At 36.8% G+C, this 17,899-nt stretch overlaps 1 protein-coding gene across 24 annotated transcripts in view; it reads left to right on the top strand.

Annotated features, from left to right (window-relative positions):
• The window catches only part of PHF20L1 (PHD finger protein 20 like 1), a 73,396-nt gene that overhangs the window by 12,347 nt on the left and 43,150 nt on the right, over positions 1-17,899 (top strand). For 5 of the 24 annotated variants that reach the window (XR_014843335.1, XM_021088878.2, XM_021088884.2 and 2 more), the window contains exons 3-8: positions 6,090-6,261; positions 6,415-6,499; positions 9,379-9,467; positions 9,699-9,788; positions 14,660-14,873; positions 15,413-15,541. Coding sequence is in view for 23 of the 24 variants with exons in the window: in XM_021088878.2 (XP_020944537.2) it covers positions 6,090-6,261; positions 6,415-6,499; positions 9,379-9,467; positions 9,699-9,788; positions 14,660-14,873; positions 15,413-15,541 (779 nt within the window). In the remaining variant the exon portion in view is untranslated. Of the gene's footprint in view, positions 1-6,089; positions 6,262-6,362; positions 6,500-9,378; positions 9,468-9,698; positions 9,789-14,659; positions 14,874-15,412; positions 15,542-17,899 lie in introns of all 24 variants that reach the window. The other 19 variants (XM_021088881.2, XM_085021623.1, XM_021088880.2 and 16 more) reach the window with 10 other exon arrangements.

The raw sequence follows: 17,899 nt of genomic DNA, 5'->3' as shown, positions 1-17,899 counted from the left end.
GGGGAGTTCCCTTGTGGTGCAGCGGGTTAAGAGTGTGGTGGTGTCACTGCAGTGCCCCAGCTCACTGCTGTGGTGTGGGGTTCATTGCCGGCCATATGCTAGGCACTTAATAAATATTCGCTTTAAGGATAATAACATGGAAATTAGTTATTATAAGAAAGTAGACTCTAATGGGAGAGGAGTCATTGTAAATTCTTAAAACTTTAATCAGTAGGCTTATAAGCATATATGACTATTTAGTATTAAAATGATTTTTTAAGCATTGAAATGTTAAGAAATAGAAATAGACTAGACTGCAACCTGCTAGAGTTTGGAATTTTGTGAGAAAATTAAATAACAGAGTTTGGTCACATTAGCCTGAACAAATCTTATGAATTATATAAACTTTGAGTAGACTACTGGTGGCATTTTGGTGGAGTGGAAAAGGAATTTTTGATAGTCTAGTTGATTCTTAGGATGGGAGATGGTAATGAGTATAAAGGCTGTGGTGTAGGCATTTGGATTTGGTGAGAACTGATGGTGAATGAATGTAGGCATGGCAAGAGATTCCGGTACCAAGGAAACGGAATAGGAGTTTAAGTCCAATAATCTGAAATCTAACCTTAATTTGAAAGGTGGCTGCCCCACGTTTCTAAAGGAAAATGCATAGCTCGCTCTGCTCCTCCCCATTTTTGCTGTGAAGGTTGTGGGTAGGTAGGAAGCAGGGTGCTCTAGCAACTTGTCTTGGACCTCTCTCCTGGGGACGAATGTGTCTGAAAACAGGACCTGAGGGATAATGTGGCCGAGCGCCGTCCTTAGTGTTGGAGAAGATGTGAGTTTGACATATATAGCCATCCTCTGAATGTTCTTGAAATTCTAGATTTTTTAGATTTTTAGTAATTTTGGAATATCAATTTCGAAGTAATCAAAAGTGTTTTGTTTTCAGTATTCTTCAAGTGTGAAACAAATTAATATGCAGACTCTACAAGCATGTCATCTGAAAATGCGGTAATGATATTAGGGGATGTTGTAGTTATAATCAGTGAGTGAATGAGTGAGGTGACACTTGAAAATTGCAAAGCATCATGTAAATTTAAAGTATTTCTAGGATGCTAAAAGTTTTTAAAGGTTAGTAGGTTATAAGTATATTGTGTTTGCTTTGGGCTACGTTCTGTACTAATTTTTATTATTTGGCAAATGGTCCGCCTCCTGATAATCATATGTAAGGAAGTTCTCTATTTCTATTTCTTCTTATGTTTAGTTATTTTTTTATGACACCATGTTAGAGTTTCTTGCTTATGAACTTCTTATTCAAAAAATTGTTCTGAATTATTATTATTATTTTTTTTTTTTTTTTTGTCTTTTTGTCTTTTGTTGTTGTTGTTGTTGTTGCTATTTCTTGGGCCGCTCCCGCGGCATATGGAGGTTCCCAGGCTAGGGGTTGAATCGGAGCTGTAGCCACTGGCCTACGCCAGAGCCACAGCAACGCGGGATCCGAGCCGCGTCTGCAACCTACACCACAGCTCACGGCAACGCCGGATCGTTTAACCCACTGAGCAAGGGCAGGGACCGAACCCGCAACCTCATGGTTCCTAGTCGGATTCGTTAACCACTGCGCCACCACGGGAACTCCTGTTCTGAATTATTAATTCCAACTCCTGAAGATTCTGCTAACATTTAGGTTATGTTTAAGTCATGTTTCAAGTATACTTTGTCTTTTAAAATTGAGAGTTTCCTGCTTGCCTAGCAGTTAAGGACTTATCTCTGTCACTGCTGTGGCTTGGATTCCCTCCCTGGCCTGGGAACTTCTTCATGCTGGGGGCCTGGCTAAAAAGAAAAAAAAAAATTAAAGAATTGCTTATCCAAGAGAGCATTTAATTTGGGTACTCTAAGTGCTATTGTATAGCTATTGCCTTATATTGGAATTGTGTTAGCTTATTTGATTCCCTTTTCTCTCCCCTCTGCTGAATTTGAGTTTGTTGGTATTTGTGTTTGTAGCTTTATTCCTACTTCAGTGCCTGACATATAGTGAATTAGAGACTCAGTGTTGAGTTAAAAGAAATAGGTGGGGAACTGTCAGTTTTTAAATTTACGTAAATTAGAAACTCTGTTGTCTTATCAATATAAATAAGAAAAGGACTATTTAAAATACATAATTTGAATAATTTATTGGGTCAGTTGCCTTTTTGATTAATCTGGCACTTACTCAAATGGTTAAATCTCAGAGTGAATTCTGATGGTCTTTAGGGCATTTGGTAATGTTGTTTGTCCTTGCTCCATGGATTGTAACCTGTCGATGAGCAGCCAGTGTCCTTTGACTTTTAAGTGCAGGAGAGTCTAGGCCATCAGTGAAGGAATTTCCTTTATCCTTGATTGACGTTCTTTATCAATATAGGTAAAAATCTGGATGTATCAAACCAGATGATAGTTCCCTCAATTTAGATCATGTTTAAGGATCATGGACTCCTTTGAAATCTGATCAAAGTTGGGGAGGGGGGCCCCCTCAAGAGAATACTCATACGCATCTACACCATACACAGTGGTTTTTTTCCCACAGCCTCAGGGAATCATGATCTAGCCGCAGTCAGAACCTGCCCTGCCGTATGTAAAACAGTTAAGGACAGTGTAGGCCATGTAGTGATTCATCTGTAATGGTAATTCCCACTTTAGGTTTCTCAGTTTCTCTTTGTGTTTTGACAACACTTAGAGCTCATATTGTAGGGAACCAAGGAAGTGTATTCACTGTGTAGCTAACTTCTTTGGTCAGTATCTGGTTCTTTTTAGATCACAGGTTAGTTCAGAAGCCATAAATCTTGCTACTCTGAACGATCTTGTGTAAGTTGGAGGCAGCAGTGACAGTGTTGAAATGCTGGTATGATCAAGTAAGGCAGTAGTGTTGTAAGAGGTCAGAGACGGTGAATCTAGTTTTTGGTTTGGGTGATGGCCTTGCTCTATTCTATTGTTAAAGCCGCAGTTGAACCTGACCGTGAGAGGATTTTGATCACACTGATTCAGAAAGTCCTCAGAAATCAATTGAGAGATTACAGTAGTTGAATTGCATGTATATGCATTCTGTTAAATTCAGCAAGGATCATTGAGATGTCTTTTCAATATTTCTGAATGCTGTTTATTTCCATTAAGCCTAATAACCAATTTAGGGTGGACTCTTTTTTTTGCTGAGTTTGCTGGAAGTAAACTCTGTTCTCCAAGATTCAAGTGTAAAAACGTATGAGGGCAAGGTAGGCCCAGAGCAGTGGAGGCATTCCTTTAATTTTTTTGTTTGTTTGTTTGTTTTTGCCTTTTCTGGGGCTGCATATGGAGGTTCTCAGGCTAGGGGTCGAATCGGAGCTGTGGCCACCGGCCTATGCCAGAGCCACAGCAACTCGGGATCTGAGCCGCATCTGCGACCTACACCACAGCTCATAGCAATGCATGATCCTTAACCCACTGAGTGAGGCCAGGGATAGAACCCACAACCTCATGGTTCCTAGTCGGATTCGTTAACCACTGAGCCACGACGGGAATTCCCATTCCCTTAATTTCTGTACAAATAAATATCCTTTAAATAGTGCAAGCATTTCAGAGTGGGAGTATAATAGGGAAGACAGCCAGTGGAAATTTTAGGGTATTTTGCGGTAACAGACGATGATAGAGCTCTATGCAGAATTGGCATTGTGGAATCATAGCCCTAGTGAGGTTGCCTTCTCTCCAGCTCTTTCTTTTGAACTCTGGGGAGATGCCAACTTTGGCGATTTCTTCTTATCCCCAATCGTTTTAACTCTGAAACCCTGGTCTCCCACTTTTCACATTTTTTCCCAAATCATTTATAATTGTCTGGAACTCAGACTAATCACTGTTCTTTACTCTTAACAGCTTTGCATGATTCATCTTAAAAAAAAACCACACACACACACACACAACAACAACAAAAATACTATCACTACATCTTCCAAATTCAGTAAGAGAAATCTTATATTCCATTCACACTCAGTTATAATAAAACATAAATCGTGCATCAAAATAACATTGCTGTAGTTCAGGATAGGTGTTTGTGACTGTATATGTGCAGAAGTAGTTTTTTATTCACTCTGTATATCAAGGCATTATTACTGTGGGCCATCTGGGATAGGGAAATTATTTCTCTGTATAGAATTATATGTTAAATTGCCATTTTGTGCATTTTACATGTATAGCAAGGATCTTGATGTTAGGATTTTTTTCTAAGGGGTAAGTGATAAGTACAGACTTTACAGAATTCCCTGTTGATAGTAATGAATGAAGGGTCATTTTATTAGTTCCCTATTTCAAAGCTCTTTAGTTGGGACCTGGCCTAACCAGTCCAGTCTGAAGTCCCACTGGTCTCCTTTAACTCACCTTACTGCTTATGTGCATCAGTCTAGCCAAAGGGAACTGCTTCTTTGAAGCACCTCTCCAATCTCTGATCATGAGGTCCCACAGGACAGAAACCACATTCTACTTGTCTCTGAATTCTCGTTGTCTGGCTGACATGAGTCTTGAGTCACATGATGGTTTTAAGTAAGTGAACTTTGATTGAATAAATGAATTAGGAGCTGTGTTTATGTTTTATTGTACCATGTTCATTAAGTCTAAATCCTTGAGGTCCCCCCCCAAGATTAATACAGATAATGTCTCCCACAGACCTTCAATGAATGCTCTAGTTTTCACTGCATGATGAAGGGCAGCTTAGGTCTAGGAAGAAAGAACAGAATGTACAAAAGCACAGACATTTGACAGAGTGTAGTGTGTTTGAGGAAATTCAAATAGTTCAGTATCATTAGACCAAAGAGGACAGAAACTACACCAGAGAGAGAACCACTCAGGGCTCTTGAAAAGTATAAAAAGCCTTGAATAGTGTGAGTGATCTATGAGGCAAGTAGTAATCAGTTCCTAAATTTTAAAGTTCTGTGAGGTGTCTCTTGTGCTTTAAATTTATATTAATATTTAATATACATATATTCATATTTATTCCACAGGGAAAATAAAAAATTAAGATTTATCAAAAATTAGCAAAAAATGAGATAAAACTACATCTCTGATTCATCTATCATGTGGGGTTGTTGAATTATTAATGTTATTTAATGTTACTTAAAAAAAACCTTTGGGAGTTCCCTTGTGGCTCAGTGGGTTAAGGATCTGGCATTGGCACTGCTTTGGCTCTGGTTACACCTGAGGTGCAAGTTTGCTCCCTAGCCTGGAAACGCTCATATGCTGTGGACTCTGACAAAAAAACAAAAAAGAAAACCGTACGTCACTGTGAACATTTAATGTAGTACATCAGGAAAGGTGATGCTTTTTATTTTGGCTAAAAGTTTCGAGTTAATTTTTATTTGGGAATTAATCATAGGAGAATCAGCACATATGAAATCTGAACAATGTGATGTTATTTTTGTATTTTTAAATTTAAGGTTTAACTGAGTTTTTCTTACCATCATTGATACTCATTGTAAAATATTGGAAAGTATAGAACAATAGAAAAGAGGAAGTGCTCTATACCTTATAAAGACAAATGTATATGTTGATTTTTTTTTTTTTTTGCTGGACAAATTTATTTTATATACTTAACGATTCTGCAAACATGGTACTACTTCATACTGCATTTTCCTACATTATAAATTCCTTGTAAACATTACATTCAAAGTCTGTATAATGCTCCATTCAATGGATAGACCATTATTTGTATAGACAGTTGTCAGTTTTTCTAACCTTATGGTTTCTACTTTTTTGGCACTAAAAATGTTTTGTAGCTGTAGTTCCTGAATTGGAATTACCGGGTCAAAAAAGTAGGGCTCTGTTTAAGGATCTTGATGCATGTTAGCAAATTATTTCCCAAGACAGCACAATTTATGTTATAAATCATATAATCTATATTTCCGCTAGGAATGTATCATACTTTTTATTTCATTAGGTCTTGAGAAAAATCATTAAAAACAAAAGACAAAGGAAAAAGCAAACTTTGTTGGTTCAGTAGTTTAAAAATATGAATCCATATTTTGTTTTTGGTTATAATAGTAAGCAGTATTTCAGTTAATGCTTTGTGTAAACAAATGTAAGAATTTTCCCTTGATATGAAGGCTCTTTTTATTTTTGAGGTATCCATCACGAATTGAAAAAATTGACTATGAGGAGGGCAAGATGTTGGTCCATTTTGAGCGCTGGAGTCATCGTTATGATGAGTGGATTTACTGGGACAGCAATAGGTTGCGACCCCTTGAGAGACCTGCCTTGCGAAAAGAAGGGCTGAAGGATGAGGAAGATTTCTTTGTAAGTAGCAAGCCCTTTCCGTTTGCCAGATATGTAATATATTTTAAAGAGAGTTCTTTTAAATTTTACAAAAGCTTGGTTTTTTTTTTTTTTTTATTAAGGAAATGCTTATTTATTATACATGGTATTGATCTTAAAAGTTGTTTAAAATAGGATTTTAAAGCCGGAGAAGAAGTTCTGGCTCGTTGGACAGACTGTCGCTATTACCCTGCCAAGATTGAGGCGATTAACAAAGAAGGTATGTGTTTGAAATGATCTGAGAATTAGAATGAGATTTATAGTAATATTTAACTTTATTTCTGATTTTAATTAATGTATGTGATTGTTACACATAGCTGTTCTCTTTGTTTTATACTTAATGATTTTTCTAATATTCTTTTTCAAGAGCATTTAATTTGTTATATATTGTATAGAATAAGATGATACATAATACACTGCATAAATAGGCTGTTTAAATTAGTAGAGGTAGGGAGTTCCCGTTGTGGTTCAGTGGGATGTGAACCTGACTAGTACCCATGAGGACTCAGATTTGAACCCAGGCCTCCCTCAATGGGTTAAGGATCCGACGTTGCCTTGAGCTGTGCTGTAGCTTGCAGGTGCAGCTTGGATCTGGCGTTGCTGTGGCTATGGCTGTGGCTGGCATCTACAGCTCTGGTTTGACCCTAGCCTGGGAACTTTATATGCTATAGTGCAGCCCTAAAAACCAAAAAAAAGGAAAAGAAAATAGTAAATTAGTAGAGGTAAATAGTTGGTTAAAAATTTTCAGCTTTCAGTTCACAGTCTTATATGCATTTTACTTCCATTTTTCTGTTTCCAGTTCATTGGCTAAGTTATTTTTATGAACATCTCAACTTTAGTTCTGAAGATGCAGGAAAATTCAAAACAATTTAACTTGGAAGTGAAATACAACGCAATATTTTCTGAGGAAAGGGTCTGGAAATTTATCAATATGAGGATTTCCTTTATTGCATCTTTCCCCTGCCCCCTTTTCCTAAATTTTTGTAGATAAAATTAAGAATTAGTTTTCCTAATAGCCTCTTGTGGTACTTAATACTGAGCAAAAGTTACTGAACCTAACAGAAATTTTGAAAATAGCATAGAAGTCCGATATGTGAGTGTGACATAAAACAAGACAATTTGTTGAAGAGATAATGGATTTTAAAAATTATAGACTGATCATTTTAGAAAGGCATTAGAACTAATGCTTAAATTGTTATTGGAAATGTGCTTTAATATTTGTTAAATTTCTTATTTAAAATCTCATTTAAACCAGTTTTGAAATTCTTGTAAGTATATTTTCCAAGGTGGTAAATACTTTACTGTTCTATTGCAGTTATTTTTTAGACTCGACCACTCATTCATTCTTTTTACTAGAGAAGCACATTGAGTGACAGCCTTTTTGCAGAAAGGGTATTTAGTAAGAGGACACTTGCTTTAAACTGAATCTTGAAAGACAGGTTAGCTAGAAAAGGAGGGGTGAAAAGGTTTTTCGGCAGAAGAAGTGGTGTATGCAAAAGAGTAGAAGAGAAGTGTTCTTTTTTCAAGAAACTGCAAGTCTTTTGATGTGCCTGGAGTGAAGGATTCCGTTAAAGGTTGTAGAACAGCAGAAGAGGTGGGAGGGAGAGAGAAACAAGAATGGGTATGAAGTGTCTTGTAAATTAAATTTTATGAGACACTCTGGAAAATTTAAATTTTACTTGGAGGTGATGGGGAACCATGGAAGGATTTTAAGCTGAGGATTTAAACTTGAGAAAAATTGAGAGGTAAGCGAATATAGAAGAGGAAAACGTTTAAAAAGACATATATTAAAGAATTTTAGGGGGTAAAAAAAAAGTAAGTCATAGTTGTCTAGCTAAATTAAACAAAAGCCTTAGTTCAATTTATGGGTTTAATTAATTGAAGTAACAAATATGGCTGTGATTTTATTACTAGGCACCTGAGAGACATCTCAGTTGTTAAATTTGCAGGTTATGTCTCCTGTTGCAGTGGGGTCTTTAAATCACTGTGTGCTTAAACTTCTGGAGAGCTGTGTTACAAAGCTTGTATTCCCCTGTCTTACTTTGGCTTTGCAGGTATCTAGCCCAGAGCCTAGCACAGAGTAGGCAGTCAGTAACAACTTTTGGAAGTAAAAGAAATAATGAAACAGTTTCATTGGGTAGTAGGATCCACCCAAAATGAAGCAAAGCAAAGCGAAATTAAGCAGTGCTCTCTGTTTTAAGAGCGATCTCTTCAAATGTTTGGGACCTTTCTTCCATGTTTAAAGCTTGTTTCAGCTTAGCTGTCATTGGATGCAGCCTTTAGCACTCCCTGGAGTTCAGAGCTCTTACTCGTGTAGGAAGGCTTTTATGCAGATGATATGTAAAGTATGTTCTATCTTAAAAGCCTGTGAATCTACAATTCTTATTAGCCAGTTAATTAGTATTGCACAGGAATAATCCTTTCCTAAGAAAATGATTTTTTCCCCCTATAGTGGATCTTTCTCTCCATCATTCAGAAAGAAACTTCAAAGAGACCAAATGAGGAGTTCCTGTTGTGGTTCAGTGGTAACTGGACTGGTATCCACTGAGGATGTGGGTTCGATCCCTGTCCTCGCTCAATGGGTTAAGGATCTGGTGTTGCCGTGAGCTGTGGTGTAGGTCGCAGATGTGGCTTGGATCTGGTGTGGCTGTGGCGCAGGCCCGCAGCAGTAGCTCCGATTCAGCCCCTAGCCTGAGAACTTTCATATGTCATGGGTGCGGCCTTAAAAAGAAAAAAAGAAAGAGACCCAATGATAATTCTTAAAAATATTATACATTTTGTAAATAATGGTTTTATTTTTGTTACATACCTTTTTTATTTAAACATATATTTGTTATATGATAAATTTTAAAATCCTCTAGTAGAAATCAGAATTACATTCACTTATCAAGTTAATTTTGTGTAGTTTTTTAAGGGAAATCAGAGTTGTTTTTACAGGAAAGAGACAAACTCAGCAAACTTGATGGTGTGTGTTACTGCTGTTGCAGTTGCTGATGTCAAAGGGTGTTTATTTCTGTCAGGGCATTACTTGTTTGATATCAAGTGTTGCCCTAAGATTGAATTATGTTTTCTAATGATGCCGACTCGCTCCTGTTTCAGGAACGTTCACAGTTCAGTTTTATGATGGAGTAATTCGTTGTTTAAAGAGAATGCACATTAAAGCCATGCCTGAGGATGCTAAGGGGCAGGTAAGAGTGTTCAGCCTTCCTAGCTCCCAAAGGGATGTCTTCTTGAATGGTGACTGATCAAAATATATATATATATAAAAATATATATATATTTTAAAGTAAACTAATTGTAGGATTATGTGCTGATAGCCCCAAATAGCAGCAAGAAAAAAAGTTTAGAATGTAAAATAAATTTATACACTTGATTTTTGCTTCTTTGGTTTTAGACCTGCTAAAGTTATAGGTCACTAGTTTCTGTTCCAGGTGAAATCCCAGCACCCCCTAAGCTGGTGTTGTCCTATCGACCCAGCTGGATCGTGTAACCAGTCTATGGGAAGTGAGGTAAGTGCCTTTTTTTAATTTTGTTCTGTTTTTCCTGGTATATAGTATCATTTAGAAAGTTAATTTTTAATATAAAATTTTATATTGAATTTCTTATCTTCTTTTCCTTTGTAAATCATAGTCATTAATCTTCTTTCAAAAGGCGCTTACCTGACACTCTGTAGGCTGTTGCAGGTAGGGCTTTCTGAGTTATATGATGTAAGAGTGACAAAGACATGCTTTGTCACTGCTCAAAGCCAGAATGAACGGTAAGCACATGAAGGAGAATCTGGGATGAAGTTAAAACCATGATTCTATTGGTTGAATAAGTTTCCTGAAATACTGGAAAGAAAAGGTGCCAGTAGAAAATTTAAAATATTTTCGTGTATGTTCTGCTGTTATTTGGGATTTTCAGCACCTGGACCTACAATTAATTTTAAGAAATTGAAAGTGATCTATACAAATGTCTAATATGGAAATATGCTACGTATTTGTTGCATAGAGTTCAGTGAAAAATATCCTGAACTGTGTTGAAATCACGTGGTCAGTTTCGGTCAAGTGTGTTAAGTTTAGTAATCTAGAGTATACACTACCACCGTTACAAAAATTATTTTTAATGTTTTCTGAGAAGTGCAATTGTTCTAAATTACCCGGTTTTCAAAAATTTAGTTTTGAAATGATTAACCAGCAGAGTTTTTTTACTCCAATTAATATAGAAATGCAATTTAAAATGAAAATGCTTTAGATCAGGAAATTGCTTTGTGTCTTCCTACTTGTATATCTAAATAAAATGTTCTCTTAAACATTCGATGGTGTGATTTCTTGGTTACTGCATAGAAAGATTGATTTAAAGATTAGGAACTTAGTTTAATATAAACCTGTTTAATTAAAATTCTCAGTGTTTTGGCTTTAAAATTATTATTTTGTTATTCTGGTTATTCAAATGTTGATGAGATGGCACTAATCTTAAAATTTAATTTTTTCCAAAGTGACAGCCAGTTTGGTTTGTGATAAAATAACAAATTGTAAAAATTAATTTTGTGGACACATTGGATGTTTATTTTTATCTTTTTAAGTTTTATTTATTTATTTTTGCTGTTTTTTTCAGGGCTGGACCTGTGGCATATGGAAGGTCCAGCTAGGGGTCGAATCGGAGCTGTAGCTGCCGGCCTACACCACAGCCACAACAACACAGGATCCAAGCCGCCTTCTGCAACCTACATCACAGCTCATGGCAATGCCGATCCTTAACCCACTGAGCGAGGCCAGGGGTTGAACTTGCATCCTCATGGGTTCGTAACCCACTGAGCCACAACAGGAACTCCCTGGATATTTATTTTTAGCAAGTATTCTAGTCATATTATGATGTATGTTAACATTAAAATCAATATCGCAATACAAACTACAGCAAGATAATAATGGATAGCAATTTATTTCCTTTCATTTTACTTTGTCTACATAATTTTTAATTACGGGCACATACAAAACATTTGAGAATTGTTTTTTTATAAAGTCCTCTCATTTCATGAATGTCTTTTTCCCAATAAGTTTCTGACTAGTTTTCATTTAGGCCATACACTAAGTCAGGTGTTGTTTGGGCAGTGCTAGGACAGTCCAGCTTTGTGTGTTATCTTTTAAATTTTGAGTGCTTTGGGAATTAAAAAAAAAATGTATACATTAAAATTTCTTTAACTAAACCAGCAAAGGATAAGGAATCAAAATAAATGTACTATGGCAATATTTTTCTCTAAACTTTCCATAGTTTTTATTCCCCTGTTCTTTTCCTTCTTGAGAGTGTGCTGATAGAAAATTCACACTAAGTCACTAGTGTTAGAGCCTGGCTCATAAAGTCCTTTCCTGTTTTTAGAACATTTTTTGTATACATTGTTTTATTGCAGTCTCATAGCAAATCCTTTGACATAGGTCTGGCTGATATTTCTCATTCACAGTTGAGAAACTCAAAACTTAGAGCTATGGGTAACTTGGCTAAACTATCACTCAGCCGTAGCGTGAAGAGTTGAAAGGTGACTCAACTCTGATCTGATGTTGAACAGTGCTCATTGTACTGCAGTGCTCTCCGGGGAACTTTGGAACACATCTTTAGTTCTCACTCATAGAAGGATCCCATCAGTTATTTTTGATAGTGACTCTTTCCATTAAAAAATGGAAGAGCACAATAATGGGAGAATTCTTTAATTATGCAGTGTCAGTGATTTCGATGATAAGTCATGTAATAAGGGACTGTTTTATCTAATTTCACTTTTAAAGAGTGAAACATTCCTCTTTCTTCTAGTTTTCTCCTCATTGGAGAAAGAAGACAACTGGGCATGGAATTGACCCCTAGCATCTTTGAGCTTAGCAACTTAAAATTTTCCTCCCAATGTAGAACCCAGAATTAAGTGCTTTTCTCTTAATAAGACTGCAAACATATGACTTCTGCTTGTCTGGTTGTCCTTTCTCTTGTCTTTCTTTCTGCTTTGTTGATGGTGCTCCGTAAATCCTTTTCAATAGTGTTTCTTTCTTCCTTCTGCTTAAACGTTGGTCTCCAGGCGGAACTCAGCCGTAATTCTTAAGCCATCCACATCACTCCTCGACCATAAACCCCTCTTTGCCACTGGTGTAGGCTTTACCTGCCATGCCCTTGTGCAGTGGTTTTCCTTTTGCTCAGAGTTCCTGTCTCTTTTCCTTTGCCCTTTTCCCTAGCAAATTCCTGTTTCAGGGTTCAATTCATCTGTCATTTTCCCTGAAGCCTTCCACTCGTCTTTCTCTTCAGTCAAAATTGTGTTGTGCTCCCACAATATATTGTGTATTCTCTACTGTCTCTCCTCTCACGTTGTCTTACACTTAATTTTATTTGCCTGTCGATTCCTTATGGGCAGGACTGAAAAAAGAGATGTCTCTAAGTAAGACTTGGGATGGGCAGTACTGGTGTATCTAGTGTTCTCTTTTTGTTTATTTTTACAGACTAGACGTAAAACTTCACAACTTTTGCCTGAAAGACTCCCAGCATCTACATTTCCCAGTAGCTTAAATTATGTCCCCAATACATGTCTTATTCGCAAGCTAGCATCTTTTATCAGCTTAGCATGTATCCTGGCATATGTCATGGGGCACGCAATAGAAAATTGGCGAATGAGTGTGTTCGGTGCAATCACATGACGTTTTTAGTTGATTACACTTGTGGGGGAGAGAGACATCAGTATTATTTGCTTGCTTTTAATGGTTTCTTGTCTTTGCCATGTGGAGCAGCCATCGACTTGTATTGCTTAATGACTTACGTTTGTTAATGTAGTCCATGAATTAAATGTATTATTTTATGTTCCAAAATTGTTTTTAGTTGCTTGGACTAAGAATTTAACGTATTATTTAACGTATTTGGTTGGAATTTAAATCGCTCTTCTATTTGACATCCTAGAGGCCTCAGTGGAAGATTGTCTCAATAAAGATATTTGTACATATTTGCTTTAAAACAATCTTTTTTGATTGTGAAAATTTAAATTTAAGTACCACTTCTTTACGTCTTTCCATGATTTTTACAAGAAGCATTTTTACTTAAAAAAAGTAAAAATTATTTAGCCACAAACTGAAAAAATTAACACAGGAAATACTAATATTTGCATCTCAGAAGAATAGTAACTAATAGACCCAGGAAGTTGGAGAGGAAGGGAAATTAAAGTGGAGCCTGACACTGGATACTTTACCTTGGTCAAATTGATTTTTTTTTTTTTCCCAGATAGGTTTTTTTTTTTTTTTTTTTTTTGTCTTTTTGTCTTTTTGCTATTTCTATGGGCCGATCCCGCGGCATATGGAGATTCCCAGGCCAAGGGTCGAATCGGAGCTGTAGGCACCAGCCTGCACCACAGCCACAGCAACACAGGATCCGAGCCGCGTCTGCAACCTACACCACAGCTCACGGCAACCCCGGATCGTTAACCCACCGAGCAAGAGCAGGGACCGAACCTGCAACCTAATGGTTCCTAGTCGGATTCGTTAACCCCTGCGCCACGAGAGGAACTCCTGATTTTTTTTCATTTACTAGTAATATTAAGTTGTGATAAATTGGTGTCCAAACTTTAAAAAATAACAAAATCATGTCTTGATTTCTATGAAATTGACTTTACTAATAAATTATAGTAATTCGCTTATTGGGAATACAGTTGTCCCTTATTATCTGCAGGCAGTTGGTCCCAGGACCCTCATGGACACCCAGATCTGTAGATGTTCGAGTCTACTTATACCAAATGGCGTAGTATTGCATGTAACCTATGCGCATCCTCTCAGATTATCTCTGGATTACTTGCAGTACCTAATACAATGTAAATGCTGTGTAAATAGTTGCCAGAGCATGGCAAATTTGAATTTTGCTTTTTGGAACTTTCTGGAATTTTTTTTCCCAAATATTTTTCACCCATAGTTGGTTGCATCCGTAGATGCAGAACCTGAGGGTAGGGAGGGCTGACTGTACCTTTTTTTTAATTTTTGCAGAATTGCAACATAAGCTTTTTTTTCTCTAATTATTTTTATGATCCATTATATTGCCGAAAAGAAACATAATCCAGCATTTAAACCCTAAGTACTAAGGTAGAATGCCATATAATAATCCACATTTATCATAGGTTTTCTCATATTTTAGATTTTATCCCGTCAAAGGAACATTAGTTATGGAATATTTTCCTATTTTATAGAAGGTCGTCCAACTGATTAGATTATTACATTTGATGAATCCACCATGTTGATGATCTACCTTGTAAATGTAGTTAATTTGATTTTTATGTCTTTGTGCGTGAGAGTGAAAGTAGCTTTGAAAATGTGATACATGTTTTTATTCATTAGTGTAATTAAATTTTAATTAATTTTTAATGCTTCACATGTTTTGTGTTTTTCCTTTGGAGGATTGGATAGCGTTAGTCAAAGCAGCTGCTGCAGCTGCAGCCAAGAATAAAACAGGGAACAAACCTCGAACCAGCGCTAACAGCAATAAAGATAAAGAGAAAGATGAGAGAAAATGGTTTAAAGTACCTTCAAAAAAGGAAGAAACTTCAACTTCTCTAGCCACACCAGAAGTTGAGAAGAAGGAAGATCTGCCCACATCTAGTGAAACATTTGGTACAAAATATGTTCTTATGTTCATTCCTTATAGCAGTGGTAAACTCACATAGTGAGTAAGTCAGATCCTTTGGCTACCTGTAATTCGAACATACAGTTAACTTGCTAGGCTTTTTTCCCCTAGCATCTTACAGATCTGAAGATTAGTGGTCTAATATGGGTACTTGATAACGGATGCCCTTAATGTTTTTGAATAGAAATGAGTTGAGATTTTTGATTTGTAACTCCATGGCAGTGGGTTTTGAGAATTTTTATGTGTGTGGTTTTGTTTTGTTTAAACTTTTAAATGTTTCTGCATGTATTTCAGTGTGTATTAGGGAAAAAGCAATGTCATTCCTTTCCTAAAGCATAATTGCTGAGTAATTTTTTAATTCATATATTGGTCTGGAGAGATTCTGTTTTTTAAAGTTCTATGTCAAGCACTTGATTTAAAAAGTTCAGTGCAGAGCATTTTTATTTATTTGGCTATTTAAAAAAATTTCATGTGCTTTAACTTTGAATTCTAGATAAACTCTCATATGTGTATATTCTGTTAAAAGTAGGACTTCATGTAGAGAACGTTCCAAAGATGGTCTTTCCACAGCCAGAGAGCACATTATCAAACAAGAGGAAAAATAACCAAGGCAACTCATTTCAGGCAAAGAGAGCTCGACTTAACAAGATTACTGGTAAAACTACAATGATTCTTTTTGGGGGGCGGGTGTGGAGGGTTTGATTTTAGAGTAGTTTGTTTTTAATAAAGGAAAATATGTCTTTTGGTTTAGTGTAGCTAACTGGTTAATAAGAAAGAAAGAGAGTTGTTTTATGTCTCATCAAGGTCGTCATCTTTCAGTACCATCAGCTTTTTCTGTTGTGACGTGTGAAAAGTATCACACATCTTCTACCTACCTCACAGGGGTGTTGTGAGGATCCATAGGATCAAATGTTACACATTTCTGTAGTTTTAAAAAATCACCGTGGAGTAGTTTCTCTAATTCTTAGAGTAGTTTCTCTAAGAATTGAACTATCTGCTTTTGTCAGCTCCTGGTGACATAGTGTCTGAGGTTCTAAATATTACACAAGCATGCTTATTTATTTATTTATTTATTTATTTTTTGTCTTTTCTCGGGCCGCTCCTGTGGCATATGGAGGTTCCCAGGCCAGAGGTCTAATCAGAGCTGTAGCCGCCAGCCTATACCACAGCCACAGCAACGCAGGATCAGAGCTGAGTCTGTAACCTACACCACAGCTCACGGCAGTGCTGGATCCTTAACCCACTGAGCGAGGCCAGGAATCAGACCCTCAACCTCATGGTTTCTAGTCAGATTTGTTAACCACTGAGCCACAATGGGAACTCCCAAACATGCGTATTCTTGACTGGTCTCACTAAGCATGTACCGTATATGGTTGGGAAGATGAATACTGAGTTAACTTCAGCTCCTGAATCTTAATTCCCAATGTAAAAGTACCTCTTTAAGTTTTAAAAATTTCTAACCTTATCTTCAGGTTGGTCTCTAGAATCTGGGCTTGTTTCTCTGTGCCTTGTTGTAATTTAGGAAGTAGAGTTCTAGAATGATGAACAACACTGGGAATTCTGGCCTGGTTAATGCTTAGAGAAGAAGGGTCCAGTTATGCTAGACCCCGTCACTTCCATTGCCTGTTCAGCCAGATGATTCTGGTCGTTAAAAGAAATTGTGAACGTATTTAATTTTTCTGAGTATATGTTAAAAGGGGAGCTAAAAGACTTTAGTATTCATTTGTATGCTCTTATTTTAAGGACAAATGATTTTTAGTGCATTTGGCCTCATAAAGCTATGTAAACCTTTGCTGACATTCTTCTAAATAATTTGAGAAGGGCTGGTTTCATTGTCAGATCCAAGAACAAATGTAAATTAAATATTTTGACCATTTTCTAAAGAGTGTAAGCCCACTGGAAGGTGTCTGAAGCTGATCGTTCTTTAGAACTACTGTCTTATTATAGTATTCATCTAAGTGATAATCGGACTCAACAGGTGAGGATATTTAGTCTTTCCCTTTGTTAATATTATTTTTGTGTCTTTCTCTGATAAAGGATGTATTTGGCCCCAGGATAGGAAATGTATCTAATCAACCTAACCCATGCCCATTCCACCTTTTCTTTAGAAACTCTTAGCTTTGGAGAAAGCCAAAATGTCATCCTACTGATTATTAGGATGGCACCTTGAGACTTCAGTTTTGCCTTAGAATAATAGAATTCAGTGCTCCATACTGTGGAATAGTACTTCTAACACCTGTGGTACCAGGACTGAAACAGCCTTCCTGGGGGAGCCGAGAGCAAGGAAGACGGAAGTGACACTGAAGCTACAACTGCCAGCTTACCAGCATCATGCTTTTTCCTACAGTCTGGATAATCTCATTTTAGTTTCAATCAGTATACGCTTACACGTGTCTTACTGAGAAGTTCAAGCTCACCATTTAAAGACGTAAAATGAGAAAACAACTCAGTCCACAGGGATGCAATACCTCTGCATGGCCTTGGAAAGACAGTAGTGGGGGAAAAGTATTTTACCAGGTGCCTCAAGGAAGTTGCCTTAGTAACGCCCTGTGCCTTCTGTAGAGGGACTTCATCTTCACTTCCTTCAGGAATCTCAGATCAACAAGGAATAGTTTTGGCCGCAGTAGAAAAGCATAAGATTTTGTGAATGTGAAACCACTGTAATCTTTTGCCTTTATTTGGTCAGACGATTTCAGTGTATGTGAATTTTTCAGTCGTTCTTCTCTGCATCTACCTCTGATTTCATGTTATAACTATATCAGGCGAAAGTAGATATTTCAAGATTGTCCTTGATGGTTGAAACTCAGGCTTGCCTCTGTGCAGTAAATTTCATTTGTAGACCATAAAAAGAGATAGGAACTAATATAAAATAGCAGCTTTGTTATATAGAATTTTACATATATATATATATATATATATATATTTTTTTTTTTTTATTTTTTTTATTTTTTTGGTCTTTTTGCCATTTCTTGGGCTGTTCCCATGGCATATGGAGGTTCCCAGGCTAAGGGTC

Source organism: Sus scrofa, chromosome 4 (assembly GCF_054392235.1).
Source record: "Sus scrofa isolate SSC_HxYL_T2T_F1_AM1 chromosome 4, Sscrofa_HxYL_maternal_Yorkshire_Landrace_v2.0, whole genome shotgun sequence".
Classification (NCBI taxonomy): Eukaryota; Metazoa; Chordata; class Mammalia; order Artiodactyla; family Suidae; genus Sus; species Sus scrofa.
Note: the sequence above shows the minus strand (reverse complement) of the source record. Positions and strands in the feature narration are given on the sequence as shown.